The sequence below is a fragment of the Gigantopelta aegis genome, chromosome 6 (genome assembly GCF_016097555.1).
Source record: "Gigantopelta aegis isolate Gae_Host chromosome 6, Gae_host_genome, whole genome shotgun sequence".
NCBI lineage: Eukaryota > Metazoa > Mollusca > Gastropoda > Neomphalida > Peltospiridae > Gigantopelta > Gigantopelta aegis.
Window position 1 is genome coordinate 31,142,565 of NC_054704.1, and position 22,358 is coordinate 31,164,922.

Below are 22,358 nucleotides of genomic sequence, written 5' to 3' on the forward strand. Positions count from 1 at the left end.
TCTTACAAACCCGATTGCCATCAGCCCATTTCTTTAACTGTCATTATGCCGGTGAATTAAGAATTATAGGCGCGTGGGTGGGCAGTTGTCGCTGATTACTTCACGAATTATTCAGTCATTTTTGTATAAACGTATTGTTCGTCAAACGTGCATGCTGTATTCTCGGAAGGTTAATTTTGTATCGGAAAAGGAAGATAATTGCACCTAGTGTCCATTCTGTCGCATTAATTGCCATCACAAACTGACGTGCGTTTCCCATCGGGTATCGACTGCTTGGTTGGTCGTTTCGGGTCGAGACATGGACACGGTGACGGTTAGGTGGATGGTTTTTTCTACACTACTTGCTAACTTTTTATGTCATTCCAAATTCGTCCACGACAGCCATCATGGCTGGAGACAAGAGCACATCGAGAACTTGAGAAAAAGGGTCTTCCGGTCCTATGGCAATGGGACGACGGTGGGACACGGATATTGGCGGAACAATACGAAGGCGCAGTCTATGACCCTCGCTTCCCTAATTCGCCATCAAGATTCGGTGTCCGAAAACCCCAGCTTAACCAGATCTTTCGTTATAGGTAAGTGGTCATCATTAGAAATGAAATAAATATTATGATTTAACTGATATGGTTTAATGACCCATTAGCACGAAATATATATTGGCTATTGAAAAAAACAGAAAGGTAAGAGGAAGTACCTTTCGCTTGAGATGGGCCTAAGACACTTCTACCATTGTCCCTAAAGGGTTATATCCCGTTACAGTGCACATGATCAAAGAAAATATATATCACGGGTCGATGTATATAATACCTATTGTAATGGAGTGCAGCAAAAATAAAAAAAAATAATAATAATAAATTTCTGCTAATCGACATCACGTCATAAAAACAAATGAGCTTCAATAACTCATATTTAGATGTTTCGATAACGTCGATTTATCAAACTAATGCACCAACTTCAGCCAAATTTGAGTCGAAATGTACAGTGGCGGCAATAAATTAGTGGTACTTCTCTCTGTGTTAAGAAGGAAGGAAGGAAATGTTTTATTTAACGACGCACTCAACGCATTTTATTTAAGGTTATATGGCGTCAGACATATGGTTAAGGACCACACAGATATTGAGAGAGAAAACCCGCTGTCGCCACTTTATGGGCTACTCTTTTCGATTAGCAGCAAGGGATCTTTTATATGCACCATCCCATAGACAGGGTAGTACATACTACGGCCTTTGGTATACCAGTCGTGGTGCACTGGCAGGAACGAGAAATAGCCCAATGGGCCCACCGACGGGGATCGATCCTAGACCGACCGCGCATCGAGCGAGTGCTTTACCACTGGAGTACGTCCCTTCCCTCCTTTGTGTTAGGAATAAAGTAATTTTACGACCGTTAACTAATAAATTATTTTTAATCGTGTTTCCTATTACATTTGATTCCAGAGTCATCTCGTAAAGTCTACAATTTCACTGCACACGTGTAACACACACTGGACTCCTGTCATATTATTGCAGACATATAAATCAGATTTGACAAAAAATATGGAATGTACTCTATGTAAATTTATGTAACAATATAAAATTAATGACAAGACGTTTATATTTCATTGTGATAGTTTTTACGTTTTAAAACAGAGCCCTACTTTTGATTAATTGGAAAAAAGTTATAAACACAATTTTAGACGGGGCGGGGAAGTAAGGCGGGATTTAGCTCAGTCGGTTGAGCGCTCGCCTGAGATGTTTGCGTCGCCGGATCGTACCACCTCGGTGGATCTATTCAACTGAACCAAAACTTGTCAAAGGCCGTGGTATGTGCTTTCCTGTCTGTAGGGAAGTGCATATAAAAATCCCTTGCTGATAGTGAAAAACATGTAGCGGATTTTTTCTTATGTCTACGAGTCGGAAATACCAAAATTACCAAATGTATGACATCCAATAGCCGATGAGTAATTAATCAACGTGCTCAAGTGGTATCGTTGAACAAAAACTTCAACAGTTTTAGACGGGGAAAAAGGTTGACAGAAAACAGGAAATGTCCTCTGTAATATTGTAAAATGAGATTACGTTCTTATTGTCGAACATGTTCATGGTATATAATGATTATATGTTATTCTGGTTGTCTTTTACAATAGAACATACATTTCACAAAATGGAAGAAAGGAAGGAAATGTTTTATTAACGACGCGCTCAACACATTTTATTTACGGTTATATGGAGTCAGACATATGGCTAAGGACCACACATATATTGAGAGAGGAAACCCGCTGTAGCCACTTCATGGGCTACTCTTTTCGATTAGCAGCAAGGGATCTTTTATACACACTACGGCCTTTGATATACCAGTCACAGTGCGCTGGCTGGAACGAGAAATAACCCAATGAGCCCACCGACGGGGATCGATCCCAGACATACCGCGCATCGAGCGAGCGAATTACCATTGGGCTACGTCCCGCCCCTTTCACGAAATGGATACCAAGTAGTTATGAACACAGTTTTAAACGTGAAAAAAATAAGTTGAAAGCAAACTTCAAACACCTGCGCTAAATACATTTTTGAGTATTTTTATGCAAGTGTTGAACTTGTCATTTGTCATTTGTCTACAAGGATTGTTTTTATATTATTATTATTTATTAATTATATTAAATTTCCATTTGAATGTTATGCACATTTCTTTTCAAAATTGTGTTAAAGGGACAGACCCTAGTTTTTAAACACTAACGCATATTTTTCACTATTAGAGCCATTTATGATAATTGAAATCAAACATTACATATATATGTTATTGTTTAGATTATCCATTTCCGTATACTAAAGTGTTTCTGGTCACCCTGGTGTTTCTAATAGCACAAAATGCATTTTTCATATTTTTAAAAACGCACATGCGTCTGAGAAGTAATGATTATGCAGTTATGTTTTAGTCTTATTTTTAAAGGTATTTCAACGTCACAGACTCTTGTTTCACTCTGTTGTATATAAATTTGTTGTAAAGTAACCAAACTTAGTGTCCATTTTTACGGGTTGAAACTAGTCTAGGTAAAAAATATGCCTTAGTGTTTAAACAACTAGGGTCTTTCGCTTTAAACGTCAAGGTCATTGTTACTAAAAATAGAATTTATGACGTAACCGCTCTGCCGACTCATTACTCATCCGATTTTCATGAAACTTCACATATAGAAATATAATCATGATATCTTGAATGAGTTCACGCTTCGCCACTCTGCATTAAAGATCAAGGCCACTGTTACTAAAAAAACACAAAATTACCACGTCACGTTACAACGACTTCATTTCTCATCCAGAGCCGGGACGTAGCCCGGTGGTACAGTGCTCGCCGGATAATAAATAAATAAATAAATATGCTATAGTGGTGTCGGTCAACAAAAACAAACTTTAAACGTTTATTTCTCGTCCGATTTTCGCCCCTCTGCCAAATCTGCGCCAAAGATCAATGTCATTGTTACTAAAAATAGAAATTACGACGTCTTCAGACTTCATTTCTTATTAAATTTTCATGGAAACTTTGTAGTTTCACTGCCAAGCTGCAAGGCGATTTGCAGCGTTTCACTGAGGGTGTAACATTATTGTAGTGTCATTCGGAGGCGTTGATCAAGAAGACTCCTCCCTTATATAAAGGCAAATATTTTTTACTTGGCCAAACATAAAGGACCGACCACCCTGGGCCCTCGGCGGATCAAGGGGTGAGTGGTGTCAATGGTGTCGGGATCACCCTGCTCATGACGAAATCGTTTAGGTTTAGTATTTGCATCTAGACCTTCCCCTGGCGTATGTCTGTTTGTTGTGCATTCCTTAACTAAAATTGTTCTAAATGCTGTCTTTTGTTTTGAACAATATTGAAGTATTAAAAACAATCACCATAGACCACCATGCTCTATTTTGGGATGTGTTTTATGTACCTATCTATAGATAGAACAACACACAACACAGGATACCTTTTAATCGAGGCCACGTTGACCTCATTATAGTCAGATGGCTACTTAAGACAAAGGTTGTTTTAGATTTGATTGCAGAAATATTAATATGAAATTTAAAACTGGTGACTCCTTAGCAGCGATCTTATTAAAGGTTACAGTGAAACTTGTCAGAAGCTACCGGCCTCGGTGGCGCAGTGGTTAAGCCATCGGACTACAGGCTGGAAGGTACTGGGTTCGGATCCCAGTCGAGGTATGGGATTTTTAATCCAGATACCGACTCCAAACCCTGAGTGAGTGCTCCGCAAGACTCAATGGGTAGGTGAAAACCACTTGCACCGACCAGTGATCCATAACTGGTTCAACAAAGGCCATGGTTTGTGCTATCCTGCCTGTGGGAAGCGCAAATAAAAGATCCCTTGCTGCCTATTGTAAAAGAGTAGCCTATGTGGCGACAGCGGGTTTCCTCTAAAAAAAAGTGTCAGAATGACCATATGTTTGACGTCCAATAGCCGATGATAAGATAAAAAAAAATCAATGTGCGTCGTTAAATAAAACAAACTTTTGTCAGAAGCTGTCATCTACGGAAGTAGTAAAAGGCGAACTAATAACATAGTTAACTGTATAAAGGTAGTCGTGTCACAACTGGCATATTAGATGAATTAGGATAATACGTAGGTGGTCTTTAAAGAAAGGTGCATGCCTAAAGAGGAAGCCTTAAAGTTATATAACAAAAATATGGATTCATTTTTCTCGTGAAATGTAAAGTTTATATAACTTAAAGTTCATGATCACAAAATAGTACATCCAAATAATTTCATTTACTGCTATTTTGTTTTATTAACACGTGACATCATAGTTTAATTTGAATTGCATCTCCATGTTGACAAAACAAAAACAAACAAACAAACAAACAAAACAAAACAAAACAAAAAACAAAAAACAAAATATTGACCTGTGGTAAAGTGCTCGGCTGATGCACGGTCAGTCTAGAATTGTTCCTCGTCGGTGGGCACATTGAGCAATTTCTCGTTCCAGCCAGTGCACCACGACTGGATTATTAAAGACCGTGGTGTATGCTATCATGTCTGTGGGATGATGCATATAAAAGATCCCTTGCTACTAATGGAAAAAAATTAAGCGGTGTCAAAATTGCCAAATGTTTGACATCCAGTAGCCGATAATTAATATATCAATGTGCTCTAGTGGTATTGCTAAACAAAAACAAACCATTTTTATGGATTCTTGAAAAAAACACCCCACTGTTTACGCTGAATGGCAACACATTAATTGTTTTGTTATTCGCAAGTTAATCCTGCAACGATTATGTGTGAGGTCGATTAATAATGAATGCAAGCAAAAAGAGCACAACATGTGCAACTTTAGGAATGTATACAGATGGCGAGTTGAAATTATTTAACTATATATTATTATTATTAGATTTAGGCTATACCCACACCATATCTAGATAGTCACAAGTCATACAAATGCTATTTTAAATTAATATTTTGATTGAAACAAAACTGATCAAATTTAGTATACGTATTATAAAAAAACAATAATTATATAAGCACTTATACAGATGAATCATAACCAACACAAGTAAACAGTTTTCAGACAATGTGCCTTTTATAATAGCATCGGCCTCGGTAGTGTCGTGGTTAATACATCGAACATAAGGCTGATAGGTACTGGGTTCGCAACCTGGTACCGTCTCCCACCCAGAGCGTATTTTAACGACTCAATGGATAGGTGTAAGATCACTACATCGACTTCTCTTTCACTAACCACTAACCCACTGTCCTGGACAGACAGCCCAGATAGCTGATATGTGTGCCCGGAGCAGCGTGCTTGAACCGTAATTGGATATAAGCACGAAAATAAGTTGAAATGAATTATAACAGCTTTGACTGTAGACTGTAGTCATATCGCCGATATCCTTACTTTTTAGGTTGACTCATCTGTAACATAATCGCCAAGTGTACGTTCAAAGTACTTCGTTAAATATGCGACATTAAAAAAAATATTACGCTTAAAAGGCTTTAATTTGTTGTTGTAGCTGCTGTTTTTTTGTTTTCAGTATATAAAAAGGACGGGGGCGTACCGATGTCTACCTTGGTTGTTAATCGGTCTGATACGGTATCTGGTATATGACGCCAACATAATTTACATGCATATAGTATATATTGTTTTGTTGGGGTGGGTTTTTTCCTCAATATATATATATATATATATATATATATATAGAAACACGAGATGACGCCATGGTAGGTACATAATTCCAATTACAGTAATTCGACACCGAATTACCAGACTTCAATTTGCTCATGGTCATGGCCAGAAGTGACCTTGTGACCTGGTCGAGAATGATCACGAACACTTCCAGTCAGGTTATATCGTCATTCAACCTCGAAGGGTGCCCTTGAAAATTCCTAGCTACCCGCTGTTGCGAAATTCCACCAATCAGCATTCCTAATGGTCGCTCCCTCTGATCATTGTTAAGTCCTGGCATTGTTTCACACTGACTTATCCAACAATCAATGTGTGCCTTTTATGCGTCCAACGTATGCGGTTTACACGTGCAAAGTATTGTGAATATACTGCACACATTTTCAGGTTTACTCCAAATTTTGAGTTTTCATATTTTGTGTTAATTGCATTAAAAGATCCTGGTTGTGAACCCAGAAACCCACGTTGACGTACGAGAATACATGTTAACATGTTATAGTAATACATTCAAAGTGTGTCAGTATTGTTTAACGACACAATTAGAGCACATTGATTTATTAATCATCGGCTATTGCATGTCAAACGTTTGGTAATTTTGACATCTAGTCTTAGAAAGGAAACCCGCTACATTGTTCCATTAGTAGCAAGGTATCTTTTATATACACCATCTCACAGACAGGATAGCACATACCACGACATTTGATATACCAGTTGTGGTGCACTGGCTAGAGCGAGAAATAGCCGAATGAACGAATGAATGAATGAACGAAAGAACGAACGAACGAATGAATGAATGTTTAACAACACCTTAGCACGAAAAATACATCGGCTATTGGGTATCAACCTAAGGTAAATGCAAAAACAATATACACTCCATCAGTCGTAACTATATGCTATATACTAGTATCTAGATAGTCATATGTTTAAAATTAATTACGGAGGGTTTGTTGTTTTTTGAAGATGATCATTGAGGGTGAATATTCATTCCTAACAGATCGTCGATTGGTCGGTTAAAGTACAGTAAATGTCAACACTAATATCAAGCTTTTTGAGAAAACCCCCATTGAAGAGCTGCAGGAGGACCTATCCCCAGAACACCCGTATGCCTACACATATTTGAATATTTCATAAATTGTACGAATTAAATTTGAAGGGTTTCCTTTAATTTTGTTTTTGAACATGCAAGAGTGGAAAGTCGACGATATCTTAAAATGTCTTCTTATACGTGTATTTCGTTTCATTCCAATTTAATTGAGTTCATTTATCGAATCAAGGAGACTGTTCAGAGTGTGCTACCATTGTAACAACTAAAATTACATACTAAATATAGTTTCTTGTTTAGGATGTTTAGGATATAAGACTAAACAACTTTAGATTTGGAATTTGGTCTCAATAATTTTGTACATACGAAAGCCGAGAAAGGGAGAGAGATAGAAACAGAGACACACACACACACACAGAGAGAGAGAGAGAGAGAGAGAGAGAGAGAGAGAGAGAGAGAGAGAGAGAGAGAGAGAGAGAGAGAGAGAGAGAGAGAGAGAGAGAGAGCGAGCGAGCGAGAGACAGACAGACACATTGTCCTCAAGTCTTCTGCACTGATGTTTAACAAAAGATACACTACAAGTCTAATTTATGAGGACTAAGTTTGAGACTAATTTCTAGAATACCTCCTAATTTCTGCCATTTGCTTCCATCTTAAAATTTGAGAAGCAAAGATTGCTTTCCACTTCACAAAATTAATTTTGAGCCATGCAATATACAGAGTATAATAAACAAGTTACCAGTCATTATCAAATTTATGTCCTGAGTGAAATAATGTTCAATTGTAACGAGCTTTAACGAGAAAATTGTTTTACGAGGGACATAAATTTGATAATAACTGACACCGAGTTTGTTATTTTCTTTATTATCTTATCTTTTTTATTTCTAAAATCCTTCTATTTCGTTATTCATACATGTTTATAGCTTTGTGTATATATAGAAACGATGTAAACAACTTTACACTCTATTCTAAGTATTGCTACAACTTTATACTTTATTCACGACCACAGATAATTTACAAAAAACAAAGTTCTGTTTATTCTGTTCAAAGTCTACAATGTATTGTATTAAAATAGCATTTCATTACATATTTAACAATAAAAACTTTAAGCTAAGTGACTGCAGTGTGTACATTGTGGCCAACTCGTGATGACGTCTGTTTAATACAGGCAAAGTCATTGTTTTTCAAAAGCTGAATCGTCCAATACTATTGTACGTTACACCAATGCACAAGTTCCCGCTGGGGTAATATACACATTTATTATATACATAGCAATGAAATATGTACATCTACGGAAACGATAAAAGTGATATCCGGTGAAAAGTCGTATTTTCACTATATTTTTAGCTACAGTGAAAATATAGAAATCGTATTTACTTTTTTTGTAAAAGTGCATGATTAAATCTGTATCAAATAAAAAACTTCACATCCGTTTCATCTTGGCTAATTAGCAAATATGACAGAAGAACGTGTTAAATAAGATATTTTTTATTGTATGACGTCCAAAAAAGAATAGGAATAAATGTCAAAATAATAGTCAAAAATCTGTTCGATGCGCCCACAGCATTCGTCAAACCACAAACAGTCAAAATGGTAATTCACAAGCAGGGTCGTCTGATGAAATCACAGGTTCAGTAGCGCGTATGCCCACCATGTGTACCCATAACTGTAAGGCAACGCCTCGTCAATGACTGCCTGATGCGTGTAAAGACTGCATTAGGGATACGGCGCCATTGTTTCACTAAGGAGGCACCAAGTTCCTGCAAAGTCTGTGGAGGGTTCTTGAGAGTGTGAAGGCGTCTTCTTCGATGCTCGATGGGATTCAGGTCGGGCGACCTTGAAGGCCAATCTATGACATAGGTGCAATGCGTTCCTCAGGTAATCCCTTGTCAAGATGGCTGTGTGGGGTCAGGCGTTGTCATGCTGAAAGATCAGGCCTGGACCATGAGCTGCCATGAAGGGCACACGTTCCTGGGCCAGCACCTGCTCGCGGTATGCAGCAGCGTGGAGGTTGCCACGGATGACAAGAAGTCGAGAACGGCTATTTCCACAGAAAGCACCCCAAACCATTACACTTCCGCCTGACAATTTGTCAACTTCACTGACACAACACTGAGCATGACGTTCATCACATCGTCTCCAAACCCTCTGCCTACCATCGGCAAATCGCAGTGTGAATCTTGATTCATCGCTAAACACGACTCTATTCCATTCCCTCTTAGTTCTTCGCAAGTGGCGTTGTGCCCACAGTTGACGTTGACGTCGATGAAATTGGGTTAAAATGGGTCCAACATATGGGCGCCGTGCGTGGACGTGAGCAGTTCGCAGTCGATTTCGGATCGTTTGCGCGGACACCCGACGTCTGTGGGGTGGGGGTTCAACTGCCCCTCTAGTCCTGGAACAAAACCTCAAATTCGGGCAAAAATTATAAATATTCGGGCAAAATGTGCTAACCTGAGACCATTTATTTCCATCATTCCACCCTCAAAATTAGTTGTAATCCATGTAAAAATGCGTAGTGATTCGTTTGCAACCCTATATAGCTGTTTGGTAGTAATGCTAATATGATTAAATGTTGTCATGCAGATTCGGGCATTTTCGTTTAATTCGGGCAAACGCCAGCCCGCCCACCTCCCCCTACAAAATTGGGAGCCCGTACCTCTATATCTAGTCTGTGACTTTATAATGGTGATATACCCTCTAAAATATAAGAACTGCATTTTGTGATATTAAAAACACCAGAATGACCAAAAACACTTCGAATGTATGGAAATGGATAATGTAAAGAATAAAATCTAAGTAAAGTATGATTTCAGTTATCAAAAATTTGCTCTAATAGTAAAAAATATGCCTTAGTGTTTAAAAACTAGGGTATGTCCCTTTAATAGCTTGGATGTATGGCAAGGACAATTACGTTTTTGATTTAAAACGTAATTCGATAGAAACATTAAACACATTTATCGAAATAAAATAAGCGCATTTGAAGACCAAGACAAGACTTTATTTACACAATTAGCAACTATCGCCCTCTCGTAAAATAATAATCTGTCGATTAATATTACCATCCCACCCACCCTCGGGGAAAATGTAAAGCTGGAACTGAGTAATTTGTCAATAATTTAGAGAAATACAGTACGAATACAAAAGCAATATTTAAAAAAAACAAAAAAACACGCACATAAAAAACACCCCACAAAACATAATGTATTTATTAATAAGTTATACAGAATTGGAATGTGTAGGGACATTCCTGAGTTTGCTGCATTGTAGCCTAAGATGTTTCCAGACTAATAAAATATTTCTACGATTAAACTTACATATTAAATATATTTTCTTGTTTAGAATATCAGTGTCTGTATATTCAATGTGTTTCTGGTCGTCTTAATATTTGTAAGAAGCACAAATTGGATTTTGTCTTCAAATAATTTCGTGCGTACGAAAACATTTATTTTTGGAAATAAAATGAAATCTAACCTATTACAAATATTAGAACGATCAGAAACACATTGAATATACAGCCACTAATATTTTATGCAGAATTTTTTTTTGGATATGTAATTACAATCGTTAAAAAGTCTATGTTAGTCGATAACATCTTAAAAATTGCAGCAAACTCAGGAATGTCCCTTTAAGAGTTAGGCGATAATCAACAAGACCGTACCTAATTTAAAATTATGGGGAAGGGGAGGGTAAAAAGTCTGGTATGGACTAAAGAGTTGGCACAAACTAACACTCGCGCCTATGATAGGCGTGTGCTACAACAGCTGGCTCTTAACATGTACGTAAAAACTACCTAACTTAACCTACGGTTAAAAAAGAAGAATCACAACATAGTAAATTTTTAACTTCCTGTGCTGAAAATGTTTATACTATAAATAAAAGATAAACTGTTTTCTTTTTATATTATTTGTTTTATGGAGGAGGAAGGAGCGGTGTGGAAAAAAAAAACCTGAGTGGTGCTCCACAAGGCTCACTGGGTAGGTGTAAACCACTTGCACCGACCAGTGATCTATAACTGGTTCAACAAAGGCCATGGTTTGTGCTATCTTGTCTGTGGGAAGCGCAAATAAAAGATGCCTTGCTGCCTGTCATAAAAGAGTAGCCTATGTGGCGACAGCGTGTTTCCTCTAAAAAAAACCAGTGTCAGAATGACCATATGTTTGACGTCCAATAGCCGATGATAAGATAAAAAAATCAATGTGCTCTAGTGGCGTCGTTAAATAAAACAAACTTTACTTTTTTGTGTAGAAAAATGCAGTCACCCCTTTGTGTACCGACTTCTAGATCATTCACTTCCAGTGTATTTGACTTACACAGCAAGATGGCACATAATAGAACTACGTTAAAATATTAATTATTTCTCGTTTACGATGATCGCTGGATTTACGACGGAATCAATACATCACGTGCTAGACGATATCTTGTGAAGCTGCTTGTGCTGTAGCTGACAAGGAACTTAAAGTGTCTCTTACATACTTAACAGATAGAAAAAAACTAACAGCGCAAAATACAATAACTCACCCACACACCTACGTTATAAATGAGCCGCACAGACGCTCTGCTGTCAACATACAATACCCGCAAAAGGTTTGAGAGTTCACTAATCTTTGTACTGGATTAATTAAACATCGTATTTTGAGACGGAAATCTATGACTGATTCTTTGAAAGCGAAAACATATTCTTTACAAATATGAAGGCCATATGTAGCCCAATGGTAAAGCGCTTGCCTGACGCGCGGTCAATCACTGTCATTAGGCTATTTCTTGTTTTAGCCAGTGTACCACGACTGGTATATCAAAGGCCGTAGTATGTGCTGTCCTGACCGTGGGATGGTTCATATAAAAGATCCCTTGTTACTAATGAATACAAAATGTAGCGGGTTTCCTCTCTAAAACTATAAGTCAAAATTATGAATATATATTTTACACCCAGTAGCAGATGATTAATAAATCAACGTGTTCCTAGTTGTGTAGTTAAACAAACTTTAACTTTATAAATATGAAGAAAGCCATAACATACATATTCTTTAGAAATATGAAGAATGTCAAAACAAGTTTGTGAGAGAAACAATCGGATGTGTTAATAAGTCAATATATACAGTATGCATTACAATTTTTTTATTACTGTGGTGGTTTTAAAGGTGATCAAAAGAAATCGTATATAAAATAAAAGGAAATTAATATCTGTTTAATAACACCCTCGGCATATATGACACACAATATGTAAAATATAGCAGTGAATGTTTTGGCTTGAGAGGAGCAATATTATTTTCTGTCGGTAGAGAGTTTGTAGGCTCAAAACTCGACGGCGGACACATTGGCTTATTCCTGTTCTAATTAGTTCCCCACGACTGGTATATCAAAAGCCATGGTATGTGCTGTCATGTCTGTGTGAAAGTGCAAGTAAAATATTCCTTGTTGCTCATGGGGGGGGGGGGGGTAGCCGGTTTTGTCGGAAGACTACAGAATTATGTCAGAATTATCAAATCATTGACACCCTATAGTCAATTATTAATAAATCAATGTGTTCTAGTGGTGTTGTTAAACAAAGCAAACTTTTAACTTTTCTTGTTTTTTTGTGTGTTTTTTTGTGGAGTGTAGGGGGTCTAGACAACGAAGAACGAAGCTTGCTGCTACTGCGTGGTTAATTTGACATACAATGGCTTGCTTTAAAGAATAACACATATTACATAGCCACTGATATACCAGTCGTGGATCACATGACTGAAGGAGAAAAACCCTAAACAAATTTATTCAATTGGAAGGATAGACGTGTATAGTAGTATTTTATTTTTACATACCATTGGTACTGTATAATTTGTTTTTATTTACCATAGTTCGACACCCAATAGCCGATATATTTTTCGTGCTGGGGTGTTGTTAAACATCTATTTCTATTTCTATTTCTGTTCTGTTCTGTTCTGTTCTGTTCTGTTCTGTTCTTTTCTATTCTATTCTGTATAATTTGTACCGTGCGTCTCAAATCGTTACAATTTGATGGTTCTCATAGTCAGGTCTTTAGCCTGCGTCATATCGGATTGTTTTGTTTAACGACACCACTAGGACACATTGATTTATTAATCATCGGTTATTGGATGTCAAATATTTGGTAATTTTGACATATAGTCTTAGAGAGGAAACCTGCTACATGTTTCGTTTAGTAGCAGGGAATCGTTTATATACACCATCCCACAGACAGGATAGCACATACCACATGCCTTAGAATAGTGGTGGTGCATTGGTTGGAACAAGAAAAAAATCAGTTGAATTGATCCATTGAGGTATTTCGATCCTGTGAGGTAAGCACCTCATGCGAGCACTCAACCGACTGAGCTAAATCCCGCCCCGGGATGGCCTAATGCGCGGGTTATAAAATTATGTTCTCTTCCATGCAGACGTTTGGTGTATATTGGCTTAATTAATTAAGAAAATCATCGGCGCATCGAACATACAGTATCAATACGTTTATGTGTTTTCCAAGGAATGCACTAGTGTTTCTAAACACTTCCACTATTTTGGAATAGTTGTGTAGAGGGGGTGGGGGTAACACACTATTCAGATAAATAATTATTGAAGTGTTTGAAAGTATTTCATGACAACGTTGTTGCACTTTGTTGAATAATGAAATAGGTCAACATTCAGCACATATGTATTTTTTACCCGTGTGTTACACAACTTAATCGCATGCTATAGCTCGTTACTACAAATCGCATAGTGAGAACGCACCTTTAGCTGAGATAGATCACGATCCGGTTACAAATTAAAGGAAAGAATGGCTTCTAACGGGTTTATTGTTGACATGTCCTTGGTATACTTGTTACATTATTTGATTATATTTTCAGGGTTTTTTCTCCTTTAAAATGTTTTTTATACACCAGTAGGCTGGAAATAACTTAATTTTTTTAAATACATATGATATACAGTTTTTCTCCTCGTTTTTTTCTTTCTCAATTTATTCTTCTTTTTTTTTCAGTGTGACTTATTTTTTAATACATTTGACAAATAGGTTTTTTTTAAAATTAAAAATTTTTTAAAATTATTATTATCTTTATTTTTTAATTTTTTTTGGCGTATTTCCTTTTTAGTTTATTTTAAAAATTTAATATCTCGGCCAGATAACTCACATTATAGCCACCAAACAGGACTAGAGCAAGTCGGTATAGGTGCCCGTTGGTGGGCCCGTCTGGAAATTTCTTATTCCGGTCAGTGCACCACGACTGGTATATCAAAAGCTGTGGTATGTGCTGTTCTGTCTGTGAGAAATTGCATATAAAAGATGTTAATGTGCAAATGTGACGGGTTTCCTCTAATACTACGAGTAAACAAAATACCAAATGTTTGACATCAAAAGGCTAATAATGAATGAATCAATGTGTTCTGGTGGTGTCGTTAGACAACACAAACTTTATTCTATTTGTTTCTGTTGTGAAACTCATCAAGCCAAATATTTGTCCAACCCTTTGATCAATCCCCGTTGGTGGTGGCCTCATTGGGCTATTCCTTGGTATGTACTATCCTGTCTATGGGATGGTGCATATAAAGGATCCCTCGCTGCTAATCGAAAAGAGTAGCCAATGAAGTGGCGACAGCGGGTTTCCTCTCTCAATATCTGTGTGGTCCTTAACCATATGCCTGATGCCATATGACCGTAAATAAAGTGTGTTGAGTGTGTCGTTAAATAAAACATTTCCTTCCTTCCTTCTTCCTTCCAACCCTTTAACATTAATATAGTAGTAGTAATAAAGTCTTGTTCTAGTTTGGTGGTTCCATTTTACCAAGATGTTGAGCTTCTTATTTATTTTGTGTGTGAGCATGTGCGTGTGCCTGCCTGTGTGTCTGCCTGTGCGCCTGCCTGTGTGCGCGCACGTGCGTTAGTTGGGGGAGGGGTATTTTTGTCTCAATACCAATTAAAAAAAATAAAATTAAACGTGTTCTCTTGTCATAAACGGCATTCATTTAAGACATTATAAATAATGTCTGCGTATATTGTTGTTTTTTGTTTGCTTATTTGATTTATTGTCGTTTGTTGTTGTTGTTGCTTTTTTGTTTGTCGTTTGTTTTTTGTTTGTTTGTTGTTGGGGTTTTGTTTGTTGTTGGGGGGTTTTCTGTGGGTGTTTGTTTTTGTTGTGTGGATTTTGTTGGTTTTTCTGTGGGTTTCTTTTTTTGACGGGGTTGTTGTTTTGCTTTTTGTTGTTGTTTTCTGTTGTTGTCGTCGCCATTAAGCTAGTGAAATTCACGCAACAATAATATGTATCTGGGTACAATTTCAGTATTTATGACTTCTTTTGTAACGTTTTGTGAAAGTAAAAGCAATATCTCGGATAATTCAACCTCATTTAAAGATTGTACCTTCATATCAAAGTCGGTGGAAGTCTGGTAATGATTAAATCATATAAAATGCCAATACAGAAGCATAACGAATAAATTAAACCCATATTATTTTTAATATTATTTTAAGGGTTGTAACTGTCTTCCGTTAAAATCAAGGTCACGTTACAAATGTTTCCAGAAATCACACAAACAATAGAACTGCAGCACTGCCAGCATTATTAGAAGCAGCGTAACATGGATCAGAAATAGAACATGATTACACAAAGTTAATGGTGTAAACGTTTGACTGGTGTAGTGTTATTACCTGTATCTATTCCAGGTATTTAACAGTAGAACATACCTCCTTTGTAGTATTCTATTTTAGGTGGATGCTCTGGGTATTTTCGTTCACTTCGTAGATTCCAATGTAAAGTGTTTGTTTAACTGGTTCTAAATTGACGCCATGCGTGATGTAAATACTATTTAATGTACTGTTATATTTAAGTAACAAAACAAGATAATAGCCAACAGAGATTATACTGTTTAAAATATATGTATTTAAAATATTCTTAACAAGAACAATAACTATAATTATATCTTTTACTTCCTTATTATTTCTCTAAACCTATCACAGTAGCCTATTATTTAATGCAATTTTGTTTTGTTTTAGTCTGTGTGGGTGGGGAGTTGGTGGTCTTTTATTTTTCAATTATTGCTTTTGACATCTGAAAGTCATTGTTTAAAATTGTTGTTATCAAAATATCTAAAATATTTTTAGAAACATTTCATATACAATTACACATACACAAAATTATACAAACAAAATTAATTCAAAATATTTTAAGCATCAGCAGTATTTTTATACAAGCAATAGACAAAAAAAACACATTCTTATAATATGTCAATTTATGCCTATCATTCAGACAGTCATACTAGGTTACTGGTTTAATTATTATTTTTATCATTAATTTTGGGGTTAACATATGATATTTGTCAAATAATTCTAGTCAGTCAGTACAACGTGATTCCATTTCTAAAGACAATTAATTATTATTTTAACAAACTGATCTACTAGGTATTATCTTCATCTTGAAACGTCGATGCTTCTTGAACCATTTCATGAATGGCCAACTCATTAACATACTGAAAACGATACTTGTCATAAATTAAATTAGTTTTTTGATATATTGAATGAAAGTTATCAATACTCTAGAATGATTATTTCCAGGAATTTTTGTCTGTGGGGAAAGTGCCTATAAAAGATCCCTTGCTGCATTTGGGAAGATGTAGCGGGTTTCCTCTGATGACTACAAGTCAGAATTACCAAATGTTTGACAACCAATAACCGATGATTAATTATGCAATGCTCTCTAGTGGTGTCGTTAAACAAAACAAACATTTGATAGGAATTTGAAAAAAAAGAGCTGGAGTCTCGAATTTATAAATATTTCTATCCGTCTTCTTATATTTAAGAGGAGATAATCAAATTTACTCCTTTTTCTCAGTTAACGACTATTTCTTTTATCTACGTTAATTTAACGCGAAAACAGTATTAAACATTATCGACGCCTGTCTTCATATGTGCGCGCGCGTGTATGTCATTTATAAACATGTGCATATATATGTGTATGTGTGTGTGTGTGTGTGCGCGCGCGTGTGTATGTCATTTATAAACATGTGCATATATATATATATATATATATATATATATATATATATATATATATATATATATATATATATATAGATAGATAGATAGATAGATACATAGATAGATAGATGGATGGATGGATAGATAGATAGATAGAGGTGTGTGTGTGTGTGTGTGTGTGTAGGTTGTGTGTGTGTAGGCTATGTGTGTGTGTGTAGGATATGCGTGTGTGTAGGCTATGTGTGTGTAGGATGTGTGTGTATATAGGATATGTGTGTATGTGTGTGTAGGCTATGTGTGTGTGTGTATCTGTGTAGGCTATGTGTGTGTGTCCTAGTAGGCTATGTGTGTGTATCTGTGTAGGCTATGTGTGTGTGTGTGTGTATCTGTGTAGGCCATGTGTGTGTGTGTGTGGGGGGGGGGGGGGGTATGTGTGTGTAGGCTATGTGTGTGTGTGTGTGTGTGTGTGCGTGTAGGCTATGTGTGTGTATGAAGGAAGCAAATGTTTTATTTAACGACGCACTCAACATATTTTATTTACGGTTATATGGCGTTAGATATATGGTTAAGGACCACACAAATATTGAGAGAGGAAACCCGCTGTGGCCACTTCTATTAGCAGCAAGGGATCTTTTATATGCACCATCCCACAGACAGGGTAGTACATATCACGGCCTTTGATGTGCCAGTCGCCAGATCCCAGACCGACCGCGCATCGAGCGAACGCTTTACCACTGGGCTACGTCCTGCCACTATCTGTATGTATGTACATGTTTATGAATATCATGTGACAAATATTTATTTTTTAAAAACTTCTTTTATTTCAGGTGAGATCATTGCCAAAAACAGACGCTCCAAATTTGGAAAAACCACCCACAATATCAACGTTGCATTTAATTTCGATAAATCGATACCATCTGTAACACGTTTTAACCTAATAACGAAACTCCAGCTGTGTTTGTGGACTAAAAGTTTCCATACATTAGTCAACGAATACCCGAGTCTTCTGAAGAGTGCCACCATCGACATTTACAGCACAGCCGAAACAGACATTGTGGACAGGTACACGCGAACCCTGCTGCTAAAACAACAGCTAAACTCCCTGGACGAAAAATGGACCCATTTTGACATACCGAAATCTATTATTCCAGTCGCTCACAAGACGTTAATCCTTGAAATAAAGTGGACAGAGATATTCGGGCTCCTGTCCTCGGACATAATCGCGGGTCTTCAGCCCGTGCTGATTCTCACGTCTGCTGGGAAACCCCAAAGACGCAGACGAGAGCTGCCCAAACAGGACTGCAGCGACGAAGACAAGGAGAGTCGCTGCTGTCGGTACCACATGTACATCTCGTTCAAAGAACTCTTCTGGGACGACTGGGTGATAGCGCCGCCCGGATATGACGCGTATTACTGCGCCGGAAGTTGTCCCCACAGATACAAGATGGCGCACACGTTCGCTGGGATCCAGTCTCTGCTGCATATGATTAAACCGTCCAGATTGCCGGGACCAACTTGTTCACCTACGACCTTGAGTCCCCTGACCCTTCTACACCTAGACGAGCGGGGCTATCTTAGATATACCAGTTTTCCAGACATGATAGTTGATGGTTGCCATTGCACGTAATGTGAATTTATAAAGTTATATATAATATATATGTTTCAAGTAAAGACCGTTGTATTATAACGAGAGAAAAGGAGGTGATGTCTCAAATAGTGTGGAAATCGAATGTCGATGTTCAGATTTATGAAACTGTTAAAAATGTGACAAATTTTCACAAAGAACTAACTATTGGAGTGACTAGGCATCATGATGGTAAAAAGGTTCAGTAAAGTACCACAAAGATTCGAAGGCGTCAGGCACACATACTATTTTTTTAACAATATTAAAAAAAATTCGTTATTAAAAAACAACTCTGGTAATATTTACATATTAGTATTAATGAAATGGACTGATATCTTGTTTCAACAAACAGGAGAAAATACTAATGAAGACTTTTAGAAACAAATTTGGCCAGCCTACAATTGATTAAATCCATGCTATAATTACATAAACAGTTTTTCACGTTATTATTCTGTTGAGGTATAGCCATGTCAGTCATCATCATTTCCTACAACAAGACGTACTTGTTCGCCTGTCCATTACGTGACACACTGACCACTCTGGGCACACTGCGTATTCAGTTTCTACTTCTAGTACAGTGATGATGTGATTCATTAGACTTTAGACGAGAGTTTGAAGAAGCAAAACAAGATGTTGCTATGGTTGAGTGTGGCTACCACCACTTCTCAGGTACAAATATCTGTTGTGTGATCAGGAGGCTGGAGAGCTCGTGAGCAGTTTGACTGGTACCATTGTCTTATAACATGTCATGTAGGCAGAACAAAAACCAGTTTAGCAATTGCGTGACACCATGAACATGCCATTAAATCGAAGGCTGACAAGCAGAACTGATTATATCAATCTTTTGCGAAAATGCCACAATTTCGTATTTTAAAATTATTATTTAAAATTATTTATTTATCTTCTTTTTTCTTTTTTTTCTTCTTTTTTTTAGTGGGGACTGGGGTTTGTGCTTGAAGTAGGAGTGATGCAAAGCTACGAGTGGCAGTGAAAACGTTTGAAGAACTAGGTACTGAAAGCGATGAAAGGCCAAATGTTTTTACATTATTTTTCAATATATTCATCCTTCACTTCAATACATTTGGCCCAATTATCTTTCAAGCTGCTGACGTCAGCAAACTAGAACTGTTGTCTGGCTCATCATCAGACATTTTTGCAGCCTTCATACTGCCATCATCTTTAAACCGGGTACCATGAAGGAAGGCATTGAAATTTCCGAATAGATAATAATGATCACCAACCAACCATATGCTTGTTATTTTCAATAGCATTTTCACCTTCCTTGGTGAGAAACCTCATGGTCGCTCTTTGTTCCAATCCGGTCAGGTGCCCGATTTCAGGGGGATAGGTTGCCGCTAAACAATAATATGTAAATATACAAATAGGAATGCCGTATATGTTATTAACAGGAGAGTTATAAGAATGAATAAGCTTTTAGAAAATTTGAAACATATGATGGTGTACCAAACTTTAGTATCTAATTCTACGAATGTTTTGACTGCCACTTTTTGTATAATTTGCAAGCATAAATAAAACTGCTATTTTTGTTGTAGTTTTGGGGGTTTGTTTGTGTGTGTGTGTGTGTGTTTGGTTTTTGGTTTGGTTTTGTTTGTGTTTGTTTTCTATGGTTTGTTTGTTTGTTTGTTTTTGGGTGTAATATTTTAAACTGTAACAGTTAAAACGTTTTTTTTCTGAGAACCATGTCATAATCAGTACTGGCTGTTAGCCGTATATATTATATTTATAATTACGTGTTATATATATATTGTGGTTTACATTATGGAATGAGTTTGCCATTTGAGTATAGTTAAAATCTCAGAAGAAAAACTAGCGAGTATATAGCGAGTTCCTGTTTAATTTAATACATATTCAGAGACGTCTTAGTAATTTAATACTTAGAAATAACTATGATAGTGCGGTACCACTAAAGTGTATTTATCTATTTATTTATTTCCATTGTTATTTTAAATTTATTGTTTTTATTTAATTTCTCTTTATTATAATTTGTTTTTATGTATAAATATTGTGATTTTTATGTGTTATTTATTATTACTGTACGTTTTGGCAGGTGGCGTAACATTGTTTTGGGTTGGGAGGTTTTGGGAGTATATTTGTAGGCTTCATACATGTGAATCTGTATCGATACCTCTTCAATGTAAAAGTGTTATATTTGATTGTGAAATGGGCCGACATGAAAGGCAAGTTATGATATTTAAAGAATATATCAAATAGAAAGGTGTAAAGTTTGAGTAATATATATATATAGGAGCTCTGGAAAATTACGGGTGCTGAGTAAATGGTATTGCATGACTGTATTTGGAAGATTTTCTTGAATATTTAAATATTTGATGTTACTTATTGTTTGAATGAAACATATTTTATTGCATATAAAACACAGAAGGATTGGGCACACGTGTTATTCAACGTTTTAGTGTTATTTGTGATCAACTTGTTAATAATGTACTCTTTTTTCTGTGTCGAAATAAATAAAAGCACATTGAGTTACTTTGTGTTCTTTTCATTGAAACATGTTTTTATAGGATTTTAAATGATTTGTGGCGGGACGTAGCCCAGTGGTAAAGCGTTCGCTTGAGGCGCGGTCAGTCTAGGATCGATCCCCGTCGGTGGACCCATTGGGCTATTTCTCGTTCCAGTCAGTGCTCCACAACTGGTATAACAAAGGCCGTGGTATGTACTATCCTGTCTGTGGGATGGTGAATAAAATATCCCTTGCTGTTAATCGAAAGGAGTAGACCATGAAGTGGCGACAGCGGGTTTCCTCTCTCAATAGCTGTGTGGTCCTTAACCATATGTCTGATGCCATATAACCGTAAATAAAATGTGTTGTGCGCGTCATTAAATAAAAACATTTCTTTCTTTTTTTTCTTTACTGAGATTTTATTGTTTATATTAATCATTTCCGTTTATGTGAAGTGTTGCTGGCCATTCTGGTGTCTGTAATACACGAAATGTATTTTTCATATTTTAAAAAAACGCACGTACCTCCAAAAGTAACTGTTAGATGGAAACGAGGTCTAGTCTGTTTTTAAGGGGGGTCTGGGATCGATCCCCGTCGGTGGGCCCATTGAGCTATTTCTCGTTCCAGCCAGTGCACCACGACTGGTATATCAAAGGCCGTGGTATGTACTACTCTGTCTGTGGGATGGTGCATATAAAAGAACCCTTGCTGCTAATCGAAAAGAGTAGCCCTTGAAGTGGCGACAGCGGGTTTCTCTCTCAATATCTGTGTGGTCCTTAAGCATATGTCTGACGCCATATAACCGTAAATAAAATGTGTTGAGTGCGTCGTTAAATAAAACATTTCTTTATTTCGTTTTTAAGGGTATTTCCCTCGTTTCAACATCAGAGACTCTTGTTAAAACTATATTGTAACTTTATCCAAATGTGTTACAGGTTTGTTGATTAAGCAAAGTTTGTGTTCTTTTTTACGGGTTGAGAGTAGGGTTTGCTACTTTAAAATACTGTCTTATTCTTCTCACAAATCGTCAAATATAACACAAGCTAACACATAATAAGTAGCGATATGTGACTTTTAAGAGAGGATTTTTTAAAATTGTTA

At 36.8% G+C, this 22,358-nt stretch overlaps 1 protein-coding gene across 1 annotated transcript; it reads left to right on the forward strand.

Moving 5' to 3' along the window:
- Positions 1–255: 255 nt before the first annotated feature.
- Positions 256–21,263, forward strand: LOC121376039 (growth/differentiation factor 8-like). Its single transcript, XM_041503805.1, has 2 exons — positions 256–575; positions 17,982–21,263. Exons 1-2 carry the CDS (start codon positions 299–301, stop codon positions 18,779–18,781), a joined length of 1,077 nt encoding a protein of 358 aa, XP_041359739.1. The 5' UTR covers positions 256–298; the 3' UTR covers positions 18,782–21,263.
- The last annotated feature ends 1,095 nt before the right edge of the window (positions 21,264–22,358 follow it).

What these genes read in the sequence shown, in the direction of transcription:
- LOC121376039 (XM_041503805.1), top strand. Translation starts at nt 299, where the DNA reads ATGGACACGGTGACGGTTAGGTGGATGGTTTTTTCTACACTACTTGCT. An exon ending in AACCAGATCTTTCGTTATAG is followed by an intron (nt 576 to 17,981) that starts GTAAGTGGTCAT and finishes CTTTTATTTCAG; the next exon opens with GTGAGATCATTGCCAAAAAC.